The sequence below is a fragment of the Colias philodice genome, chromosome 19 (assembly GCF_061535455.1).
Source record: "Colias philodice isolate Cphi_HAF_F1 chromosome 19, ilColPhil1 Martin Lab GWU primary, whole genome shotgun sequence".
Lineage (NCBI taxonomy): Eukaryota > Metazoa > Arthropoda > Insecta > Lepidoptera > Pieridae > Colias > Colias philodice.
Genome location: NC_143104.1, coordinates 6,919,393 through 6,945,277, shown reverse-complemented (window position 1 = coordinate 6,945,277; position 25,885 = coordinate 6,919,393). Strand labels below are relative to the sequence as shown.

At 33.7% G+C, this 25,885-nt stretch overlaps 2 protein-coding genes across 3 annotated transcripts in view; one reads left to right on the top strand and one right to left on the bottom strand.

Annotated features, from left to right (window-relative positions):
* Nucleotides 1–927: 927 nt before the first annotated feature.
* LOC149480020 (uncharacterized) overlaps nucleotides 928–25,885 on the top strand; it is a 56,047-nt gene continuing 31,089 nt past the window's right edge. Inside the window, exon 1 of the mRNA XM_089707230.1 lies at nucleotides 928–1,696. Within this exon, the coding sequence (XP_089563356.1) occupies nucleotides 1,329–1,696 (368 nt within the window). The 5' untranslated portion in view covers nucleotides 928–1,328. The remainder of the gene's footprint in view (nucleotides 1,697–25,885) is intronic.
* The window catches only part of LOC149480022 (uncharacterized), a 29,310-nt gene continuing 14,606 nt past the window's right edge, over nucleotides 11,182–25,885 (bottom strand). The window contains exons 1-5 of one of the 2 annotated variants that reach the window (XM_089707307.1): nucleotides 14,382–14,450; nucleotides 13,746–13,928; nucleotides 13,199–13,280; nucleotides 12,582–12,699; nucleotides 11,182–11,252 (exon numbers count right to left, since the gene is read on the bottom strand). In XM_089707307.1, coding sequence (XP_089563433.1) covers nucleotides 11,213–11,252; nucleotides 12,582–12,699; nucleotides 13,199–13,280; nucleotides 13,746–13,928; nucleotides 14,382–14,432 — 474 coding nt within the window. In that variant the 5' untranslated portion in view covers nucleotides 14,433–14,450 and the 3' untranslated portion in view covers nucleotides 11,182–11,212. Of the gene's footprint in view, nucleotides 11,253–12,581; nucleotides 12,700–13,198; nucleotides 13,281–13,745; nucleotides 13,929–14,381; nucleotides 14,451–25,885 lie in introns of those variants that run through there. The other variant, XM_089707308.1, reaches the window with a different exon arrangement.

The following is a 25,885-nucleotide window of genomic DNA, read 5'->3' as shown; positions in this document are numbered from 1 at the left end:
GATACAGTCGTGGCTAGCCAGGTTTAGGGCTACAGTTTCAGTCATTAATAACCCTAGGCCGGGACCAGCACCATCAGTATCCACGATAGAAAACATTAAACTTGTTATGAATTTTGTAATTGAAAATCCTCGTTTATCACTTCGCACACATTCGTCGATATTGGGAATTCCTAAATCGTTTTTCAGGTCATTATGTGAAAAAAGGTTAAGCTCCATCCATACTAAATTCAGATTATTCAAGATTTGCTACGGCTCATACTGCTAATGTGTCAATGAATTCAGTGCGGCAGTTATTTCCTGAAAAGCACATATCCCGAAACGGCACCATCCCGTGGCCACCCAGGTCATCAGACCTAAGTCCATGTGACTTTTTCTTGTAGGGCTATCTAAAAACTGTGGTTTATCAATCAAATCCAACAACCATAAGACAACTGAAGGAAAATATCCGGGCTGAAATAAACAGAATTCCCAGTTCCCTTTGCAAACAAGTTTTTCTCAACATGCGGAATAGATTGAGGAGTGTGTGAGAGTAGAAGGGCGGCATTTGGAAAATGTAATTTTCAGGAGATAAAATCCGCACTCGTCTTCTTTCGACTTTAATAAAAATATTTTGTTTAGAAATACTACTTCTTTTTTTACAAGCCCTCAAACATTGAAATCTGCCACTGGACACCCTGTATATACTCTAAGCTTCTAACGAATACTTCTTTTTAATATTGCGTGAGCGTGTCGCTAGTTTCTTCTTTAAAGTACATAGGTAAACAATTAACAATTATATATTACTAAACATAGGTAATACAAACGCACAATATAATGTATAGTACATATTACATTATTATTGTATAGCATTATACACCAAACCTTGTCCTATAGGAGGGCGGGGGCAACCGGCAGACGTAAACGAACCGGCTCCGTGCCTATCCGCGATTCCGCGCTCCACTTGTTCAGTATTCGTCAACAGCTGTTTCGAGTCGAGCGGCTTTACGTTCAACGAACACGTGTAGACGTTTCATTATGTTTTACGTTACCGAACGAAACAAAACGTCAAACTAATCGTAAACAATATAGTTTATCAATTCGTATTATCGATTTATAATGTTTTTGGCGGTGAATGTAAATTAGCTATGAAACTATTTCCAAACAACCAAAAATAATAGCACGTCTGAACAAGTGAATTGTTTTGTGTCCAATTGGATTTAAAGTTCCGTTAAAAGAGTTCCCTCACTTCTTGGAAGATGTACTGTGTGACTTCGTAAAGGTATTTGTGTTGTTTATAAAGTGTATATCGCTGTCGAAAATGATCAAATGATTTTCGACAAACCTTATCAATGAAGGACATTCCCGATGAAATTATGCTGTGCTTAGTGCAAAGTTTTAGAGATCGAGACAACGGTTATGGCAAAAGTCGAGAATCCGTTGAATGTGAGGTGACTGACAGCAATAACGTTAAGACTAAAAAGAAAAGTGAAAAGCGTGTTACTTTGGCCAAGGAATCTAACTCTGAAGTGAGTGGACTCAGTGACGTAGAATCACGAAAGCCTTCCCTGAGTGTACGCAGGTCCTTTAGGGCATCAGGCGAGAAGTTTCTCAAAAACTTGCCGGACGTTAAAAGGAGCTTTAGTGACCGCTTCTCAGTCATATCGGATGCAAGTGGAAAAAGGCCCCAAAAAGCTTTCTCGACCATTAGGAAAACTTGGTAAATATTACTTATAAAATACTGTTTTTCCTTTTTGTTAGAGTAATAGATCAGCAGATAATTCAAGGAAATTGGTCTAAATGTCTGTCTGAACATAGGTAGTTAGATATAATTTTTGTATCTGCTTTCCATTTTTATCATTAAGTTTATAAAATGATAAAACATGGCCTTTAACTTTAAAAATGTTAATCAAAAAATTATCTTTTTGAGGTTATCAATTTTTCAACAAAATATTTGATTTCAAATTTTTAACTTAACATTATTATTTATTACCTACTTCTGAAATTGTAATAATTTTTTTTTCTCAAAAATGGGGTTTTGAATTTAAGTCAATAGACAAAATATGGTTTGACTCACTAATGATTTAGTTTAATAATTCAGGCCTCGGAACCACAGACACAATAGACAGCCTAAGCTATTCACTTACATATTGGTTTTAAGGTGTTAATATTTCAAAGCTGAAGCTATTGTAATACAATAGATATATAGAAGATAGAATATGTATTACAATAGAAAATCTATTGTGTCGCAACTGGATCTGGCCGTTCGGGGCTCAATGGGTTAAGTAGGCTAGACTTAGAATATTGAATTAAGATTTTTTTAGAACAATGTCCTTTAATACGACAAGGCAAAATTTTACATTTGGTATAGCTAAGCCTTCAGTTCAATCACTGATTTACAATTTCATAACTTCAAGTTAAGAGTCAGAATATTAATTCTGACTTTTATCTATTAACTTTCTGTAAAATATCTGATAAGATGCTCAGCTATTATATTAGTCCTTGTGTTTAAACACAGTTTTCTGCAGTATGACTGTTCAATGATTGGCGTCAATCATGATTCTAAGTAGTCTAATCTAAATAAACACGGCTTATCCATCTTCTTGTTATCAAAGATAAGATAGCCAGGTGTTGAGGAAATAAAATATCTTTATGTACACCTGTTGTGCTATAGATTGTAAACATAGGATTAGAATTATGAACATAATTTTACAATTCTACCGCAGAATCAAATATGTTTACTTTAGATAATAAATTATTAGATTTGTAAATGTAAATAACAGAACTATGTGTTTTCCTTTATGTTTGTAGTGTTTTAAATTATCCTTTTGCTTAAAGTTTATTGGATTTAATGGGAATATAATATTAAATTCCCATCTTTCCTTGTTTTATATTATTATTTTTGTCAATATATAAGCAATAATTTATAGTAGTTAAAAAAACTATAAAACTGAAATATAATCTTCAACTTTCGGGTTACCTAAACTTAATTATTATGAAATTTGTAACATTAAATTTTATTCATCATTCCAAAGGTCTGTAGAAAGTTAAATGAGATAATAAATTGTCTCTTGAAATATGTTAATTTATCTAAGTACACCAATTAAATGTGATAACAGTCCTTAATTTGAAGTAATTTTCAAAGCAAGTAGGTACTTAATTTATAACTTAAATTTAGCATTTAAGTAATTCAACAAATAAGTAATTTTAATTATAAAATAAAATTAAATATGCGAATTTAGCGAAGATGTCTTGCTTAAATTGAACAATGAATCTTCATTAAATATCATTAGACATATTACCCTGTTGACCTTTGCCAATTTAAATTAGTGCACCGCTGAGGTATACCTCATAGTGGCTAAATGTTACCTACATGTTGGTTAAATCTAAAAATTGATTTCAGTTATTTAGAGTCTATTTTTCTCTTTTATATTTATTTTTCTGTCAAGTTTTGAAGCATCCTTAGTTTATAAATTGATACTATAAATATATAAGTAAATCCCTCTCAATTACTTTTAGTCCATTGAAATGTTACATTTTTTAACCGACTTCAAAAAAAAGGAGGAGGTTATCAATTCGGCCGGTATGTCTTTTTTTTTTTTTATGTATGTACACCGATTACTCCGTGGTTTCTGAACCGATTTACGTGATTCTTTCTTTGTTCGATGCGGGATGGTGTCGAATTGGTCCCATAAAAATTTTATTCGGATAGGCCCAGTAGTTTTTATTTTATGAGCATTTTTGTCTGTATTTGTAAATGTTGCAAGTGCAAGTTTGAAGTCGGTTGTTTTTAACGCAGTTATTGACTTGTTAGGCCTAACCTTGCGTGTTTTAGAGGACGCAATTTTGTTTTTTTGATATGTAGGGGGGGTCAGTGTGAAGCTAAAACCAAGTTTGTGGGGTCGCCGCCCTTGTCCCACGGCCGCCATCTTGAAAATAGCGGTTGAAATGGTTTTTACGATATATCTCTTAAACTATTTATCTGATTAAAAAATATCGTTAACATTATTTGTTGCAAATTAAATTCTCTACAACTTTGGTGCAGTTACTTTTTGTCGTAGAACTATAAATAAAAAAGTTATAAGCGAAAATGTTCAGAAATTAGAGCTATTTATTTTTTTCAATAAAACTTTTTTTTATCATTTTACGAAGAAATGATATCAGACCATTTTTGTAGATTGTTTTTTGAGGAATAACTTTTATGTACAACATTTTTTCATTACGTCAATAACTAAGGTTTTACAGCGCTCTGAAGTGAGTACTATTTTTCAGTACTCTTAACTATACATATATTAGCTATTGGCTCTTTTCCCATACTCCAGAACAATAGAAGCACACTGCAGAACATTTCAGCCCTGCTTTTCGACGTAAAAAAAACGCACTTCCAGACTCAGTACCTCCTGGGTGGTGGGGAAAAGATTCAATAATTAATCTATACTTATAATAAATCTGTAGAGAGGCCAATTCTGTACATGAAATATATTTAAAAAAAAACTATGAAGGGGTGATAAGGGATCGCTACTGATGCCAAAAATGCAATCAGTAAAATTTTTGTCTGTCTGTCTGTCTGTCTGTCTGTCTGTATATTCGTTATAGAAACAAAAACTACACGACGGATTTTAACCAAATTTGGCACAATTATTCTTCATACTCCTGGGCAGGTTATAGTAAAAGAATCATGTAAATCGGTGTAGAAACACCAAAGTTATACATGAAATACGCTATAAGTCATCGCGCGAGAATACAGAATCATGCCATAAGGATTATTTTTGTGTATCAGTTGCCGCGTTCGACGCGCTTCGCGGCGGGAGCTATAAAAAGGCGGCTGGTTTGCACCCGTTTCGCGTTGTCACGGCATCACGTGTGAACGGCTGAACCGATTTCGATAATTCTTTTCTATTATATTCATTGAAGTACGAGGATGGTTCTTATGTAGAGAAAACGTAAATATGTATCACGGGCGAAGCCGGGGCGGACCGCTAGTTATTAATAATATTGCAAAATTAATTATTAACAATATTATAATAACAAAAAAAAAACAATTACTGATGACAAATTATTATTAGTACACACATAATATAAGTATACTGTATATGTCGTGGCCATATCGTAGATTTGCTCATTTCATGATATGATCGATCATTTCACGAAATGGTCGCATTTCACGAATTGGCCAACATAGTTTGAACAGATCGTTAAATTGTCAACGTTTCACGATTTGGTCATCCACATTTGGCCAGATCGTATAAAATATAAAGAGTCCATAAAATATAAAAAAAATTCAGAATATTCTAAAAACTTGTTTAATGTCATTTAAGTTAGTGCCGCGGCAGCGGCCGGCGAATGCCAGAAGCGAATCGTTTTTGCAATAGAAAACAGTTAGGTTAGGTTAGACTTTGATAAACAACGCACGAGCCGAGCGAGCAAAGCGAGCGTGCCGCGGCAGCGGCCGGCGAGTGCCAGAAGCGGATCGCTTTTTAAAAAACAAACAATTATAATAATATAGTAGGATATATAAATATAAGATACATTTTACATAGTACTCAAACATCTTCGTCGTAAATTCTTTGCTATGACTTTCTTCATATTGTTATTAAACGAATTATGAAGTTTTTAACTGCGAATAATTAAATTTTTGCCAGCGGCCGCCATCTTGTCACATAAACACAGAGCTTGCAGCGCCTCTACCATTGATTAATGTAACTATTTTACGATATGATCAAATAATTTTGATCATTTCATGAAAAAACCGCGCGTTTAGTTGGCTATATCGTGAAACGATTTCTTATCATTGATCTGCTCAAGCCACATCATGATGTGGCCAAACTAAACTGGCCATTTCACGAAATGCGACCATTTCTTGAAATGGCCAATCATTTCATGAAATGAGCAAATGTACGATATGGCCACGACATATACATATAGTTCAGAGTAACTACTGAAAATTAGTACTCACTTCGGAGCGCTGTAAAACCTTAGCTATTTACTTAATGAAAAAATGTTGTATATAAAAGTTGTTCCTCGAAAAACAATCTACAAAAATGGTCTGATATCATTTCTTCGCAAAATGATAAAAAAGTTTTATTGAAAAATATAAATATGTAGCTCTAATCTCTGAACATTTTCGCTTATAACTTTTTTATTTAAAGTTCTACGACAAAAAGTTACTGGACCAAAGTTGTAGAGAATTTAATTTGCAACAAATAATGTTAACAATTTTTTTTATCAAATAAATAGTTTCAGAGATATATCTTAAAAACCATATCAACCGCTATTTTCAAGATGGCGGCCATGGGACAAGGGTGGCGACCTCACAAACTTGGTGATAGCTTGACACTGACCCCCCCTACACATCAAAAAAATAAAATTGCGTCCTCTAAAAAATGCAACCCCAAATGTAACTTTTCAATGGAATATTTGGTAAGTCGTAAGTCCTGGCTCTGACAGTTAAATAATTTTGAAATTCGCTCAATTAATTTTCACAATCATAACAATAGCCAATAACAGTAATTTTAATTTAATTATCAATACAAGGATGTTTTAAGATAAAGCCACAATAAAGCTTTGCAAGTTAGTCCTAACAGGGAAGACGATTATTTAATTACCTATTCACATGTGATGTCGTAATGTGATGATAGAGTTTTACCACATGTTACTGACCTACTTTATGTTGAAACTTGAACTGTATCACCGAAATAACTCGTAATACGTAAAGGCCAACATATTTTTGTCGTTACCCGAGATTTATGTATTCGATTTTGGTGATTATTGCTATGTAAATAAGGTCCTGTTTTGTTTTGATGAAAATTGAAGGATGTGATAAAGTTATTACATAATTTTGTGTAAATTTAAATGTTTTATATTTTACACAGTAGGAACAGACGGGATGTATGATATCTACCTACGATAAAAATTAAAAAAATACTGATAACTTCGTCTGAAAATCATTTAAATTTCAATAAAATGCATTGGTTTCCATATCATTAAAAGGTTTTGAAAAAAAGACAGCTTGTAAGGACTGAGTAATAACGAATAATACGAACTTTTGTTCCATTTTAATTTTTAAAATAGCACGAGTAAATAATACTTTAACAGACTCGTACCTATAATTTACATTTTTATCATGATACATTACGTTATCATAGTTAAATAAATAGCATGTACTGTATGATGTTAAACTGAAAAATGGGGGCGCGACTATGAGGTCATGCTAGGAAGCCAAGGAAGTTGAAGCCCTGATAAACGGTCGTTTTCTTTGTTATAATTAATCTTGCAAGTAGTCCTTCGTACTCACGTGTAATACTTATTATGTTAATAATTATAGACCATATTGTTGTATAAGAATAACGAAAGTCTTCTAAACAATATCTTGTTCTATCGTACTTTAGGTAGGTATGTCAGTAAAATATTCTTCCCTTGATCTAAAGTTTTAATAGAAAATAGTGTGTTCATTGTTCCTACGAAACACAACATTATAATATTATATATTTCCTTAAAAAGGTACATAGACATGTGCGTTTTTGTGGCCATAAAGGGGTCAGATTGATAAGAAAAACTGAACTCAAATAGAGGAAACCTATGGGACCGCTAGATGAACGAATTGGTTTAAGTACCTATTGTTGAATAATAATTAAAATATATTTTTGATGACTTCACAATTCTCAACTTCCTAACAAGTGCACGTATTTGAATTGATGATTTCATCGAACCGGATATAACAGTTTTGTCTCTGTTGCTAGGCTGCAGTAGGGCTTATTGAACTAAGCTATAAATTTATTGCAATTAATTAAATCACGAATGTATCAGCTAATTATTTAAATACGATACAAGGCGAAATAGAAGAGATTATTATACAATGAGGTGAATTTAATTAAAGAAAAATAATGTTGAATTTATTTAAACTGTATAGACGAAGCAAACTAAAACCTTGATTTGTTAAGTCATTTCCTTTACGATTGTTGTGCTTAGCGGCTTGTTTTTATACTCTTAATCACCTTTAAATATTAAATAATGTTTTTAATTTGTAGGTTAAGTATGCCTTTAAATGAAACGTAAGTTTTCATCACTGAATTATACATTTAAATTAATATCAATTATTAAGTTCTGATTACTTTTTCTGCAATTCGTTTTAAAGAGATTTCCTCACGCGGGCTCACTTCGCCTTACCAAATTAAAGTCCATATCACAAATGCCTCTTGTATTGTGTGACTCGTCATCTCAATGATTAGCATCTGTCCATGACCTTAGAGTCTGTAGCTCTGCAGTAGTTTAACTTCACCCACGCAAAGTACGTGCCTTGGCAACGTGATACGAGGTTTTCACGGTGACTTATGAAATCCAATATAACTGCATCCCAGTGTTCCAGTTACAATACGTTATGTAATTTATAATAAGCTAGAAAAATGTATTCTTATTGTTAATACAAGTACGCTTTGTGACGGCTGTGCATAAGTTATTGCTTATATACAAATTTTGATGAACAAGATTTTTTGCGGTTACATTGAACTTGTATCATAGTGGATATATTATTGTTGTAAAATTTCTAATAGTTGCTTTTTTGTTGCTGTTTTTGTAGATCCTATAAGATTGACTTAATATGTATTTGTTTAAATTTACTGTCTTTCTAGTTTATCGAGAGTTGATACCGAAATTTTTATTTTTGACTTGTGATCTGATTAAAATTAGTTAAATTATATTTTAGTTTTTAATAAATAAAGTAAGAATGTACTTTTGATTGACTTCGTTTTCAATTTGAATATTAGCAGTAGAAGTTATTACGCTTTCAATCATGCCATTGAATTAATTATTATTGATTCTTGGAAAAAGGTGACTACCTATGTCATTTTCTACATTGTTTGGCCGATTCCAACACAGGCCATATATTATTAAGTGCACAATGCTAGATAACTTGAAAATTTTATATCTGCTGGTGATATTCCCACATCATCACAGATAGTACCTATATGATTAGTTGATCACTTATTTAATTTAATAAAGATTAAGGAGTAAGGACAGATTAACATAAAAAGTATTATATGTATATTGAAAATGTATGAAGAATTATCCATAGGTAGTACATAGTTCAAAATATGACATCATCGTTTTTGTTAATTGGAACTTCAACATTTTCATTTCAACTTATATTTGATTGGCATTCCCGTTGAATCGCGTGTAAAATTATTAAACGATATTGCATATTAATTGATATTGCGAATGAACTAACGGTGAAAGTAAAATCAGTAAAATAGATATCTTGCAATGCTGTAACGCCTTCGCAGTTAGATTCTAGTTCGATTTTCCTTCGCCACTATTCACTAGCCATCAATTCGTGACTGATAATAGACCGTCAACATCAAGGCCACTCACACATATACGGTGTGACTAAATATACTATTGTATTAAACATTACACCGCGGCCGCGGTTGTGGCGGTTCCTTAGAGTGACTGTCTCTCCGAAATTAGTCCGCCTCTAGCTTTTTGTAAAGTCCACGACGTGTATGGAAGTTGGCATGATGCCAAGTTTTTGTCGTATATCTTGTTAAACGCGATAGGCAGAATTACTTTGACCGTTTTATTTCTATTTTATCATTATTCCGAAATGGAGATGCTAAGGTTCACTTCTATGAGTAGGTATGTCGTTGAATTGACGTCTTCTTTTTGTACTCGAAATATCTGTTTAGTAAAACCGGTTCTTTTAACGATGGTCTGACGCCAATTATGTGGTTTTTATACGATTGACGAACGCAGTCTTTTCTTTCAAACATAATAGTGTTCGGATGTTAACCAACCATCATCACAACTCACAAGTTAGGTAATGTTGTGAAATGCGTACGTACTCCGTCCTTTTTCCGTTTTAAATCATGTCAACCAATAAAAGTTTTTGTTGCTTTTTTATAATGATAAGCGATAAGTGGTTTTAATATCTGTTCGTTTGTTAAAGGTTTAACAACTGCGATATATTATCGTCAATCAATTGGCCAAATCTCCCAAGTCTACCTACAAGGCCATTTTCGCTAGCTATTGATTAAGAAACCAATGACGACCCGAATTTTCTTTAGACTAAGACTAATTTTTACTACCTTTATTTAATTTTCGTCAGGTTCTAGTCGTTACTTTCGTTTTTTATTATGTTCAATTTAAAAAATAAATAACTTCGTTCTCTTTTTCATACATCTGTGGCTTATAATTTCTTATGACACAGACATATAATATCTTATAGAGATAATTAAACTAAAAATAATAATTCGATTTTTTCTATAGGTAGGTACCATAAATAAACACTATTTGATCTAAGATTGTGTCATATTGATATACATATTAAAATACGACAAAAGTATAGCTATACCTATTCGTTTTTATCTGAGATGAATAAGTACTCTTATTTATCTTTCGATCAATATAAAATAAGATTTTCAATAAAATTCCTGAAGAGACACATATAAAACAATGTAGGTAATGTAATGTAAATACATAAATACCTAAATCGAATATTTCAACGTATTTTTCCATACCATCCGACTGTAATGTTGATTTCTTATCAGTGAAACGAGAGAGATATAGGAAAAATACTGTATTTTCCGTGTAATATATAAGTATTTCTCCAAAATGTTTACGTTTCGGCACATATGTTACACGTGATAAGAAATCTTGTTTGTTAGAACGGGTTTGTTTCGTTTAGTAGGCTAAATAGTGGTGGTCGTGACTTGTAATATTTTACAACAGACTATATTGACATAAAAGCCATTAATCTCTAAAATACCGGTAAATATAGCCTAGTAAAACTATTCACATGAAAGGACTGTGGTATATTTCTTATTGTATTGTGAGGTAAAATAAAGCATTCATATTGACGATAAACTTTATACGACCTTGACGGCATTCTCGGATCAATACGAAATTCACATGGATGGAATTACTGATTTATGATTATGAGAAACAGCAGTTGAGTTTTCACATTAGTTACGTCATAATCATAATTATATCGTTAAAGCAGGACATGCTCGATCAGGTGTGAAGATTTGGCTAACACCTCTAAGTTAGATCTTGGCTTATATTGTTTATCCGTTAATCTAATTATATTTGGCATCGACTTGTCTCCCCAAATACGTTTGCTGCACTGCGACATAGAAATTATCAGTAAAAAAAAATTACACAGTCGTTTTAATTTTTATTGGTGGTAACACACAGTAATATAAATTGCATTTTTGCGCAATTTTACTTTAAAATTCTTGTGGCTTCACCAAGCTTGTGGTATGGGTGGCACTTCCTTATAATACCTGTAAATATTATGGTTAAGTAATTAATGGGATTACGCAATAAGTGTGGACTTACCGTTTTAGGAGGGTTATAAAACCCGCATGGCCTTACGTGTCACTGTCACCGTCTGACACCGTATTTAACTAATGCCGATTAGAATAATATTTTAAAAACAGATTCACTTATAAGGGAAATATAGGTATAAATTATATTTGTTCTTATGGGTAAATGTAAAAAAGTAATTAAGCTACAAGAAAGGGGATTGCCATGATTTAAATTTTAAATACTCAAATGAAAAAGTCGCAGTCTAAAAAAGTAAATTGATGTTAAAATTGTAAAGTATAAAGGCTCTTTATTTTTCTTTGATTATTATTATCTGTGATGACCTACTATGTGATTTTTATCTTGATATATTGTGATATTTTTTTAGATTGTTGCAACTTGCAACGAAGCAACAACTTTAAACACATAAAAGAGTATACCCAATATAATAGATACTTTCAAAGTAGGTGATACAGGTAAGAAACTACAGAACCACACGATTATCGAAATGTTAAAAACCAGTTCGATAAAATTTAAAAATTTGCTTAGTGAAGGTATGTTAGTAGTAAAGACTCAATTTAATCATTCGTCCTATTTTCATCATTATTCAAAATAAAATATAACAACTGGGTCGAAATATTCCAACTACTAGCATGCCCTGCTAATCGTCGGCGTATCGCCCTCTGCTTTATTTATAAAGCTTTCAGAGTGTTTCAGCATTCCCCAGATGAATCATAAAGAAATACCCAGTTTTATTCTCCTTACATACTGTTCAATACATGCACACCAACTGTATGTTAAGGGTCACAAGTAGGTTACTCTACCACGTTAGGGTACTAATGTGGTAGAGTTCTAACACACGAACGGCAAGTTGTGAACGGCAGAGGCTACTTCAGCTGTCGCCACATGTCGACAACAGTCGTCGGCACGTCGACGGCACGTCGACGGCAGCAGTTAATATGTGGCTGCCGTCTTCACAATTTGCCGTTCGTCTGTTAGAACGCTTAGTATGCAAATATTTTAGAAATATGTTCATATGTGAACAGATTGTTCCGTGCTACATATTAATAACGCATTTTCTCCATATGCTGCACGTTTATTACTTATGCATAGCAAGGCCTGATACTAATTTTAATGGGCGTTTTGCCAGATCCTCGATGTAGGCATGGATTTAATGCTCACATGAATGTATTTCGACATACAATACCACCGAGATAAATGCGGGCCTGTAATGTGATATTGTGAAAGAACTACAAAGAAATATGAGTTCTAAACGCAATAGGAATACGGTAAAGAATTGTAATTACCTTACGAAACCACCGAGTGGAGAAAAGGCTTTATCATTCAATGGCACCAGCAGCGGCGAGGCCTTTAGCCCTTGTGGCATCTTGATAAAGTATTTCACGCTGCCCGGTATCAGAATACCTGTTTGTGTGTGATAGAAATGAGAACTGTGTCGAAATTCTTCAGAACAATGCAAGATTTTCCCTATCATAAGAAACGGGTGGGGTATTGCTCTAAACTCTATCATTCTGTCCTGATATCAAGTCATCTACTGGCTTAAGAGTAGTATTTATTCGTATATTTATTTTATACTAAATAAATAGTTTCAGTATACGTATCAGTCGCTTTCACATTTGTAATGCTTTAGCGTTGGCTGTATATCGGTATCAGAATCAGCAGATGGGAAATAAATGACGATCGGTTTATTCAGTAAAAAAGGTTAAACAATTGAGGTGTCCTCCGTGATTTGCTTTATCAAACAATGGATTAACTTGTACATAACACTATAAAATTCAAAATTGAAAAAAAATAGAATTCTGAATTTATCTCGGAAAAATCAGAAGTTACTAGTTATTTCGATTTTTATTAAAACTAACTAGCTAAAGAATGCAAGACAAAAAAACTCATTATATTAACTTACCATTGGCATCATATCTATACTTTCGCAATAATGACTGCACGTTTGGATTGTGAATATTCGATAGAACGACGATGGAGCATGGCTGTGAATTAGAGTTCAATCAATCGATATAATTACCTAAGTAACTACTAACTAGATATGTAGAATCACGATCAGAAGGTCAGGCTTTAATGCTTTAAATACATGACAATATTTGCATAGAACTCGTTTCTTTTAATGGCAATACGGTCATGGAAAGATTAAGAACTGGGCCGACGTATATGTATGGTATTATCCGATTCTATAAAAAGTCTTCTTTATTTAAATAAATATGTAAAAAATACCCAGTATGGAAGTACTTATGTTCTATATAGAAATGTTAAAATACCAAATATGAAACAGCAAATTGATGAAAGGTTTAAGAATAATGTGTGATCTATGTTTAGTTTATTCAGAAATGAGTAACAGAAGATATAATTAAACGGAATACCATTTGGATCGATCTGTTTGTTATTGTGAAATCGGCAAAGATTACAAGTACATACCAAATAGCACCGAGCACGATTACCTTTTTTACTTTTTCTTCAGCCTTTTTCTCTGTTTCGGGCTCGAAGTGGCTGTCTTGATCATCGTACTGTTTCAATGGTGATAATTTCTCTTGTGAATTCTCTTTATAAGCACCAACTGGGATCGAAAGCAGTTCTTCATCAATCATAGGCTCTTCTGTGACGTACCTGGCTAATATTATTCCCTGAAATTTACAAATTTTCATTGATGAATGTTCGTAGATAAATACCACACATCAATAAACAAATAGTTATGAATTCATAGGCTAACAGATTTTGTTATTAAGGCAATTTGCGTGTGTCCAAACAAAACATTTCATTATAGCTTCGTTAAAAGAAAATTAAGCCGCCTACACGATAACGAAATTGAAGTGAGGATATTATTAAACGAATTAATTGAATGCCAGTTTATTGCTTATGTTATTTATACGGAGGTAAGAACCGCTTACAATACCTAAACAAAGCAATTACTGTATTCTAATGGAATAATTGTTTGTCGCTTTATTTTTGGATACGAGAATTTTCTATCGTTAAAGTATTGACGTAAATATGGTGAAATTAAGTCTTTGTATCATTAGGTAACGTATTATTGGAATGAGTAAAAGTCGTAAAAAATATAATAATAAATGTGAGCTCACGCTCTCCACCAGTAGAATATTAACAAAGGCTATAAAGATCCCACTTCGCATTGTGAACCAAACGAGACCACTTCCTGAACTGAAATGACTCTATGTCTATACATCAAGTGACTTCTATATTTTATAAACACAGAGTCCAATAACTCTAAATTGAAGTACATATTTCACAAAACATTCCTATGAAGTTGTGTTGAAAAACAACATTTGTTTAATTTTAAAAGCAGAGCAGTGAGAAGCATTCGTTCCCAATCCTCGTGTGGTGTGAGACATTACTCTTTAGCTATGTTGTGTATGTATAAGTTCTCCTATATGTATTTTTGATCGTAAATATTACGACGTAAACAAATTATCGTGGATGTAGGTGAGTATTGAACAAAACGTTTTAAATATGTAATGTTTCAAAGTGCTTCACTTAGCAAAATTAAAGATATCTATATCTATACATATAATAAAATCGTAGGAAAGTCAAAACTGTACATTGAATATTTTTTTAAAAGAATACATAATCCATGATCTATAATCGATATAGAAGCCAAAAATATAGTTTTTAGAATTTTTGTCTGTTTGTCTGTTTGTCTGTTTGTCTGTTTGTCTGTTTGTCTGTTTGTCTGTATGTTTGTCCGAGCTAATCTCGAAAAGTACTGCATAGATTGACTTCAAATTTTGCATGAATATTACTAACAGGTCGTGTGAGGTTTTTTTAAACATATTATCATGCTATCACCTCCGGGGGAGGAGCTGTGAACCTTTACTTTTCTTACGTATTCCGTGAACTACGACAGCGTACAATCTAAAGACTCATGTTTAAATGTTGTTTTTGAGTAAGCCATGCTATTATCTAGCTTTACACTATAAAAACTACGTCATTTACGTAATTTGGGCAGAGAAACTGTTTAATGAATCTTAGTACTATAAAGACAAATTTGATTCAGCGCCATCTATGAGATTTCGTAAAAATCAAATCAATTTACATGTTAACACTACTGAACACAATGTTAAAAATTAATAATTTAAATATAATTATGTTATTTATTTATTTAACTCTTTAACCCATAATAAATCTTCCCTTCCCTATAAGGTGCGCTTATATAATTCGTGTGAATATACTACATTTTTAAAAGTGAGGGTAGATCTATACATATAATAAAATCGTAGGAAAGTCAAAACTGTACATTGAATATTTTTTTAAAAGATTACATAATCCATGATCTATAATCGATATAGAAGCCAAAAATATAGTTTTTAGAATTTTTGTCTGTTTGTCTGTTTGTCTGTTTGTCTGTTTGTCTGTTTGTCTGTATGTTTGTCCGAGCTAATCTCGAAAAGTACTGCATAGATTGACTTCAAATTTTGCATGAATATTACTAACAGGTCGTGTGAGGTTTTTTTAAACATATTATCATGCTATCACCTCCGGGGGAGGAGCTGTGAACCTTTACTTTTCTTACGTATTCCGTGAACTACGACAGCGTACAATCTAAAGACTCATGTTTAAATGTTGTTTTTGAGTAAGCCATGCTATTATCTAGCTTTACACTATAAAAACTACGTCATTTACGTAATTTGGGCAGAGAAACTGTTTAATGAATCTTAGTACTATAAAGACAAATTTGATTCAGCGCCATCTATGAGATTTCGTAAAAATCAAATCAATTTACATGTTAACACTACTGAACACAATGTTAAAAATTAATAATTTAAATATAATTATGTTATTTATTTATTTAACTCTTTAACCCATAATAAATCTTCCCTTCCCTATAAGGTGCGCTTATATAATTCGTGTGAATATACTACATTTTTAAAAGTGAGGGTAGATGTATATTATTTTAAGTCAAACTAGACACCATTACAGTTAATCTAATATTGATTGTGTTCATTGGTTACATTTTTAAAAATCTTCGTGTTTTAATAATTCGATCACGAGGCGGGACTCTAATACAAAAAGGTTAGTTCGTTGATAATTATTATTCCTTCATCATTTACATGTTGTTAGTAAAAATATACTTTGACTGTTAATACTTTTGTTCAGTATTTATCTGTATGATTATTGCTTGGTAATTAATATATTTTCATGTCGTATACCTAATTATAAACATAAGTGTGATGTGAAACTAGCTGGATTTATTTTTACACACTCATAGTCTTATATTTTGTGTTAATGTTAAAATAGTATTAATAGTGTAAATCATAATATTTTTTCAAAGTTAAAAATATTTCCTTTTTTCTGATGGTGTTGCCATCGAATTAAACCGCGCTGTCGTTTCGTTCACAAAAAATCATGTTATTAGGACCGAATATGTAGCCGCCTCAACTTACGGAAACGAGAGTAACCTGCGTTGTCTGTTAGTTATTATATAGTCGAATTTAACGTTACGTGGAAATTGGAATCTAAATATATGTATACCTACTTATATTAAATCTGTAGAGGTCAATTCTGCACATGAAATATATTTCCTAAATAACTATCACGAGGTGATTAGAGATCGACATCGACGTCAAAAATGTTTGTCCGTCTGTCTGTCTGTATAACCGTTATAGAAACAAAAACTACTCGACGGATTTAAACGAAACTTGGTACAATTATTTTTCATATTCGTGAGCAGAGCAGCAACTCCATTTTTAAGCTTTCGTCGCGTGTGCGTTCTTAATGCGTGTATCTTAATGGTTAAAGCTACACAGAAATCAAGTATGAAAGAAATGTTCTCCATATTATATAAAAAATATCTCCCGACATCATAAATGTCTATCTTTTATGGTTGAGCTTAGCTTTCTGATTATATTTGTCTACTAGCTGTCCCCGCGACTTCGTTCGCGTGGAATAGTGACTATGGGACCTATGACCATGGGCTCAGGGTGGGGCAACAATAAAAAATCATTTTTATTTTCATGCTCCCACTCCCGCGCCCACTCGCACTCCCACGCCATATGCCACGTTCAGTCCCAATCCCACGCCCACGCCCACTCCCCTTCACAATTAGTACCTACCAGATCAAAGCCAGGGTAAGCGCCCCACCCAGCCCCACCGTGGCTACGCCCATGCTGAATTACTATTTAACATACAATTATTGAGTAAATACGTACAACCATACTGTACTGTTGTACTACCATAAATAATTAAAAGAATTGTTATTAAAATTTCTTACTAAACTGAGCTAAAAAACTTACGTACCAAATTATTAAAAAAAATCAAGAAATGAAATGCCTAACCTATACCAAATAGTTACTACATATTGTAATTAAAAATTATGATTAGTATATAATATCGAAAATCAAAAAAGAAATGCCTAACTAATTCTACGTAAAATTTCTTTTAAATTATGTCATATTATTTTTTAGGAACCAGGGGGGGGGGAGAGGAGCAAATTCTATTTCCTTCCTTTCTTAAACGGATGTTTTTAATAATCTATGGTGTAGCCAGTAGCCACTGATCAGCTTAATCGATACTCAGTTTTTATCAAATCCAGAAACAAATCCAAATTAGATCTTTCCTGTCTCACGCACGTAACTAAAGGCTGAAGAGAGAGAGAGCACGTAACTAAACCGTTTAGACGAAGAAAAGTGTATAGAAAAAGGAATAAATAATTTCATAAACTTCCCGACGATCTTTAAAAATAAATTATAACTTTCATTTTTTTCATTCCCACTTTTACCCCTATGTAGGTATAATAAGTGGATGAACCAATTTTGATACACTTTATCTAAGAACCAGCGTCGGAAAATATTCTGCCTAACAAAAAAAACCGCATCTAATTCGGTTTACCTGTTAGCCAGCTACGGTGCCATAGACAGACACACACACACACACAGAAATACATAGCGGTCAAACACATAACACCAGTCTTTTTGCGTCGGGGGTTAAAAATATAATACGACATAATTTAAAGGACATTTTATGTGGAAAATTTACCTATACACCAGGGTAGATAATTTTTGAAACAAAAAAAAATCGCAGTAGGATGAAACCCATTAGAAAAGGATATGATAAAAATGTAAGGAAAAATAAATTACGGTCAATCGGAGTTCGGGAAGTGGGAGGGGGGGAGCTTTTAAGAGAAAAAAATGGTTTCTCTCGATTTCTCGATAATAATAACACCTGTTAATTTTTTTCTACATATTTTAATTGTACAGACATCACTTTTCCACAATTTTATTATATGTATTGATGATGATGATTGAGATTATAACACTCTTAGTCCGTTTTAATTTTTATTCACCCGCATCAGTGCCACCTAAAAAATCTTTATATATCGAAATTCGAGCAAAGTTAAGAAAATGAGAAATAAGAGTTCTCAAGGATCGTTAGAGATAAGAGGCTTACTATTGACCGAAAACAACATGTGTTATGCCGAACCTGAAACCGCTTCACAACGAGAATTGCGGCTCACAGCTGACCGCGAACGGCATGTACTATCCTGTGAGACCGAAACCTTCACTGAGGGTATATATAACGTCTCACAGCTGATCGCAAATGGCATATTGTACTATCCCGTGAGACCGAAACCCTCACTGAGAGGGAATTACGTCTCACAGCTGATCACGATCGTCATATTTTATCTCGAGAATTCTGAAACTTTTACTCAATATGAAGACCGTTTGACAAATAATAGGGTGCACCATAATATTATTCGATCTCTCGAAGATGAACATGAGCATAAGCAATGACTAGAGTAGGGACGCGAATATTACCATTATTTGAGACAAGAACGATTAATAAGTTTGTTTAATGAAAGCTTAATGAAAGATTAAGAATTGAAACTATTGGTCTCTTTAAACGGACGAATAGCGAGAGGCCCGTCTTATTGCAGACAGATTTCGACATAGTCTTAATGACTTAGAGGTAAACATAGAAGATCAATCTACAAATTCGGTGGTGTGGTCCGACAAAATAATATAAAAGTGGGTTTGCTTATAACCTCACAATTGATTACAGATCATCTTCTGTATAGGCGATATTAACGTAGTATGTTCTTTTTGTAATGCTTTAAAGTGGAGTAAGGAGTCGGCTTTCGTTTGAAGATACGCCGGAACCTTTGAAATCACTACTTTTAAGTTTTAGAGGAACATGTGCAATCTAAACAGTTCTTAGACAATATTAGCTCTTATAGTATTGCGTTTTAAATGATCCTTTGGTGCTCAACAATTATTAGATGCTCCTTTCATTCTTACTTTTAAGATACAAGGTCAAGTTTATCATTTGATAGGATCCCTTTTGCCTGAAGGCCAACCTAAGTTTCTTTAAATATATTTTGTATTCGACTACGACGAATAATCGAATACAAGAAATCAATATTTCTCGAATTTAAAACTGAACTCATTTCACAATTTTAGAACATGTTAATTCATCAGGTTAATCCGTATATATGCGTTTTAAATCGACATTAGAAGCTTTTCCTCAAGATGGTGATATTAATATAAAATTGGTATAAATGCCGATAGACGGAAGTCTATCAGCACTCAGGAATTCCCTGAGCGTGTTATAACGCCCAGGCCGCAGTATTACAATTTTTGCTACAGTAGGGCGACGAATGTATTTTCGCATAGCAACGGAGGGGAACTCGTGGGGGGTAAAGTGACGCGGGCCACGTACCACAAACATGTTTAGTTTGTGGTACCGAGCGCGAAAGAAAGTCATCGTGTTTTTAGTAAAGTTACTATGTAAACTAACGTAATTTATTACTTAGGTACATATTCTATAATGGTGCGCTCAAACTGTTAATCTACATTTAATTTAGATTATTATTTTAATTACTAAGAAATGTAGAATTTAAATCACATTCATTCATGTTTTCCTCAGATATTCGATGTCTATGATTTTCGATGATTTTAAGATTTTCTTATCAGAGAATTCAATTTTAATGTAGTTAAATTTTATAAGAGACAATTAAGAACATTCAAAAATAAAGTGTCACGTATTTTTTTTAAACGACGAATGACGAAAAATGACCGAATCGCGGACGAAGTCGCGGGCAACAGCTAGTAAGATAATATTTCTATTCTATCTAGCGCCCACATTTTTGTTTTAAAGCGAATTACCTGGCTTTAATATCTATTACACTATGTTTAGATTTAATCCGTTAACCATAATGATATTACGTTTAATCTAATAAATATCTAAAAATATAATCTTAGTGGCAGCGCGTAGGTGTTGAGGTGTGATAGGCTGCTGACTCATGAAGGTAATAATGGGAAAGCCAACATTAGTTACTAATTTTATCAAAAACATGATGTCATTTGTCTGTGTTTTTTTGTTAATGTCATTTTTTTCTACCTCATCAGTGTGCACTTTATGATGATTGCCAATGTCTAAAATGTCTGAGAATGTGATAATTAGTTTTATTCACACTATATTTCGTTTCAACTAAAATACATAATATGTATTACATTTATCACCTCTGTAAACACTTCAAGCAGTTACGCGTATCGATTGTCTTAGTTTTGATTGGTGTTAAGAAATAGATAGGCGTATCATAATAAGTACATAGAAGTATTGAAACTGGTTTAAGAAAACAAAGTTTTGACCGAATTATCCGTCGGCTTTTTATACGATGTTCCAAATGGTACCAAATCGGTTACGCGGTTTCGTCTTAGCAACGGTGGAGTATTTTTGTCTCGGCTCGCGAAGTAGGGTAAGGTTCGTATAAAACTACTACCTACAGTGAACGCAGATACGGACATATAAAAGCACAGTAAAGTAGAGAAGTAAACAATTCGGTGAAACAATGATGGTAGACAGACGGGCGCCTGGACGAATTGCGTAGTTTATTTTAATGTTACTTTTTTATTGCCCATCTCTGGTCGCGGAGGAAATGTTACTGGTTGTGATTTGGCATTTATTTTAATCTTACATGCTCAGTTTGTTCCGTCGGTGGCTTAGTATCGTCACTACATGCGATCACGACTGGTACAAATACAGATAGCTTTTTCCTATCTTATAATTTTCTCGAAAACTTGTATTTGAAAACAAATTTATCTACTTCATTCCAGATTTAGACGAACGTGTTTCTAAAACCAATTTATCTTGTTATGATCTCCTGAAAACCATGCTCTTTACCCGATAGCCAATATTGGATGAAAATTTCAAAGTTTCAAGTAGGTACTTGCTGTTTATACATAAGTTACGCCAACGGATCCCCAAGACATTGCTGCGTCGACGTTTCACACGGGAACGTATTGTGCGGACATAGCAGATTCCATTGGCGCAACGTAATTTTAAGTTTTCATTTTATATTCAATTAGCTTTATAATTTTTAATTGTTAAGACTTGCATCGAGCAAGACGTATTGTAATAAGTTTATATTAAAGTATTTCTAAGTGAATTCGTAGTTTTTTTGGGGCCTCCGGCTGTCTGAAACATAATTGGCGCAGTCGGTAGGATCCTCAAAAATAAGTGGCATAGATAGTGACCTTGGCTATTGCTACGAGGATCCAGAATCTACGGTTTCTGCGGCCTGGAGGCGACATCCGAACATTGATCCCGAAAGAAGCCGAATTATGTTCATGTAAGTACATAGAATAGATCTGTGTTACTTATCCTTTTAGTTTTAATCCTTTTTGATATTTTTTATATTTCCAAAATTTTCCATCCGAGAGAATTATTTTCCCGGGAGCCTGCATCGAGTAGGTTATCTCGTAGGTCGTATCTAGATAATAATCGTAGGAATTTAGGTAGTTTAGAAAGTATTTTTGAAGAGATGGCTGTACATGACCCTGACGTTATATTTAAGGCCTTACGCCCGGTTCCCGAATTCGACGGGAATCCGAATGTTTTAACTAGATTTATAAAAATTTGCGATCTAATAGTTAACCAATATGTTAGTACAGGGCCAGGTAGTGAATTATCAAATTTATGTTTAATAAACGGAATTTTAAATAAAATTACCGGTTCTGCCTCTCGGTTTATGAACTCAAATGGAATTCCCGAAAATTGGGCCGGTATAAGGTCGGCTTTAATTAATAATTTTTCAGACCAAAGAGATGAAATCTCCTTGTACAATGACTTGTCTATGGCTTCACAGGGGTCCTCAACCCCTCAGGAATATTACGAAAGGTGCCAGCAACTTTTTAGTACAATCATGACTTACGTTTCGCTTCACGAAGTGATCGAAAGTACAATCGAAGCGAAACGTATGCTCTATAAAAAAGTAGCCCTTCAGGCTTATGTTCGCGGTTTGAAAGAACCTCTAGGGTCACGAATTCGGTGTATGAGGCCCGAAACGATGGAAAAGGCCCTCGAATACGTGCAAGAGGAACTTAACGCGACATACTTGCAAAATAGAAATAGTATTCAAAAATTAGATAAAAAGCAATTTAATTTAGGGCCCATGCCTTTGGGGCCCCAATTTTCATTCAATAATACACATATTCCAAGAAATTCCGAACAATTTGCACCGATGCCTAGACCTAGTACGCATCAACCTGTTCAAGGTCGGCCGCAATTTAATAATTTCAATAGGCAGCCGACGCGAACACAACAGATGTTCCGCGCTTTACCACCGAATTATAATCCGCAAAGTAACGTTTTTAGGCTAAAACCAAATTTTAATCAAAATCAAGGTCCGAAACCAATGAGCGGCGTTAGTCATTATGTAACTAAAGAGATTCCATCTTCTCAAATTGCGCATAATTTTAGGAATAGGGAGATGCATATGCATGAATCCCAAATACCTCATGAAAGTTACTACTTTGATAATGATTTTAATAATTATGACAATAACTGTTACTATGACTCTGAACAATACTTTAACGATTATAATGACTATGACTCATCTAACCTTGACTGTAACTATATTGAAGAACAGCATTGCGACTTATCCCAAGTAGTGACACCTGAGTTAGAGCCCTCTAGCGGTGATAATGAAAATTTTACGAAAAAGTGCCTTTTAAAAAAGCCAAGATAGAGCTTAACATTCAAACGCAAAGGCAGCTTCCTTTCATACAAATTTCAGATCCACCTTTAAAATTATTAATAGATACTGGTGCTAATCAGTCGTTTATAAGTCCGGAAGCAGTTCAATTATTTTTTGCACATGTAAAATTAGATTACGATCCCTTTGAGGTAACGAACGTTCACGCGACAACTCGCAATAATTATTCAATAACTATACCGTGCTTTTCAGAATTTAGGGATAGCGAAAATATAAAACTTTTTATATATAAATTTCATGAATTCTTTGATGGGCTTATAGGATTAGATTTGTTAGAATTTTGGGGCGCAAAAATTGATTTGAAGGACAGAGTTTTAATTACGCGTTATGCTCGAAACCCTATCCTCATGTATAATTCGTGTAACATTAATTTTTATGAAGACGTCATACCTGCCGGTTCATCAAAATTGGTTAAAATTCCCATTAATTGCGAAAATGGTGACGTCATCATTTCTGAGCAGGCTGTAGGCAGCTGCGTGATACCCCAATGTCTAACTTCAGTAGTAGAAAGTAGAGGTTTCCTAGAAGTGCACAACCCATCTCCGCATGACGTAATTTTTTCATTAGATAGACCAATTAACTGCGAAATTTTTAATGCAGAAGTTTTTAGCAATAATAGAGTTACATCTCGTGCAGATAAAGTTTTATCCAAACTTAGAACCGATCATTTAAATCCGGAAGAACGTATCAATTTAGAGAAATTATGTGCTAGGTACGCGGACGTATTTTACATTGAGGGAGAGCCTCTCACGTTCACTAATAAGATTAAGCATAAAATTAGGACAACGGATGAGGTACCCGTTCACACTCGTAGCTACAGATATCCATTTATTCATAGAGAGGAGGTCAAAAGCCAAATTAAAAATATGTTAGAACAAGGTATCATTAGACCTTCTGCATCTGCATGGAGCTCACCTATATGGGTGGTCCCAAAAAAAGCAGACGCTTCAGGTAAAACTAAGTGGCGGCTTGTTGTAGACTTCAGAAAGGTTAATGAAAAGACAGTAGATGATAAATATCCCATCCCCAATATAAATGACGTCCTCCATAAGCTAGGAAATTGCCAGTATTTCACCACCTTAGATTTAGCTAGTGGATTCTATCAGGTGGAAATGCACCCTGATGACGTCCACAAGACAGGTTTCAATGTCGAGCATGGGCACTACGAATTTTTACGTATGCCCATGGGCTTAAAAAATTCTCCATCAACTTTTCAAAGAGTGATGGATAATGTTCTCAAAGACCTACAGAACACGATTTGCCTAGTTTATCTCGACGATATCATTGTTTTTAGTACGTCATTGCAAGAGCACATGAATAATTTGGAAAAGGTTTTTGCAAAATTGAGAGAATCAAATTTTAAAATCCAAATGGACAAGTCAGAATTTTTAAAATTAGAGACATCGTATTTAGGCCATGTTATTTCTAAGGACGGAATTAAGCCTAATCCGGACAAAATTTCAGCAATAGAAAAGTATCCTATACCTAAAACGCCTAAGCAAATTAAGCAATTTCTCGGTTTATTAGGCTATTATAGAAAATTTGTACCCGATTTCGCTCGTATCACAAAACCTCTAACGCAGTGTTTGAAAAAAGGCAAGAAGATAATTTTAGATACTGATTACATAAATTGTTTTACGAAATGTAAGTCTCTCTTAACGAATGATCCGATTTTACAGTATCCAGATTTTAGTAAAGATTTCATTTTAACAACGGACGCTTCAAATTTTGCTTTAGGAGCTATTTTATCGCAAGGTCCTATTGGTTCTGATAAGCCTATCTGTTACGCATCTAGAACACTTAATGACAGTGAACTAAATTATAGTACTATAGAAAAAGAGCTTTTAGCTATAGTCTGGGCAACAAAGTACTTTCGCCCTTATTTATTTGGCCGTAAATTCAAAATCGTTACAGATCATAAGCCATTACAGTGGGTTATGAGTATGAAAGAACCGAACGCAAGACTAACGCGGTGGAAACTTAAGCTTAGTGAATACGATTTTTCGGTAATTTATAAAAAGGGAAAAGCTAACACAAACGCAGATGCGTTATCTCGCGTTGAAATTCATAACGAAGAAATTAGTTCCGTATTAGTTAACACATCAGTAGATAATATTTCAAATAGCTCATCCACAGAGACAGTTCATCTTAGCTCACCTAGACGTAATCAGAACGCAATGAGGTCTTCAACCGAAACGGCTTATTCACCATCAGGTGACCATATATCGCTAGGCTCATCCACGGAAACAGCACACACTAGTAGAGAAAATCCTATACTCGAGGTACCAATTACAGATGAACCATTAAACAAATTTCATAGGCAATTATTCATTACGGTAGTAGGCGATATTAAACGTAAGCCTAAAGTAACTAAGCCTTTTGAAAATCACACGCGTATTTCTCTCCAACTACGTCAACCTTACCTTGAGGAAGATATAGTCGATATGATTAAGGAATTTGTTAGTCCAAAAATTAAAACCGCGATGTTAATAGAACCATATGACTGTATGTTCGATATTGTTCCCATTATACAGGAAAAGTTCAAGAGTTCATCATACAAACTTGTGATAGCCAAAT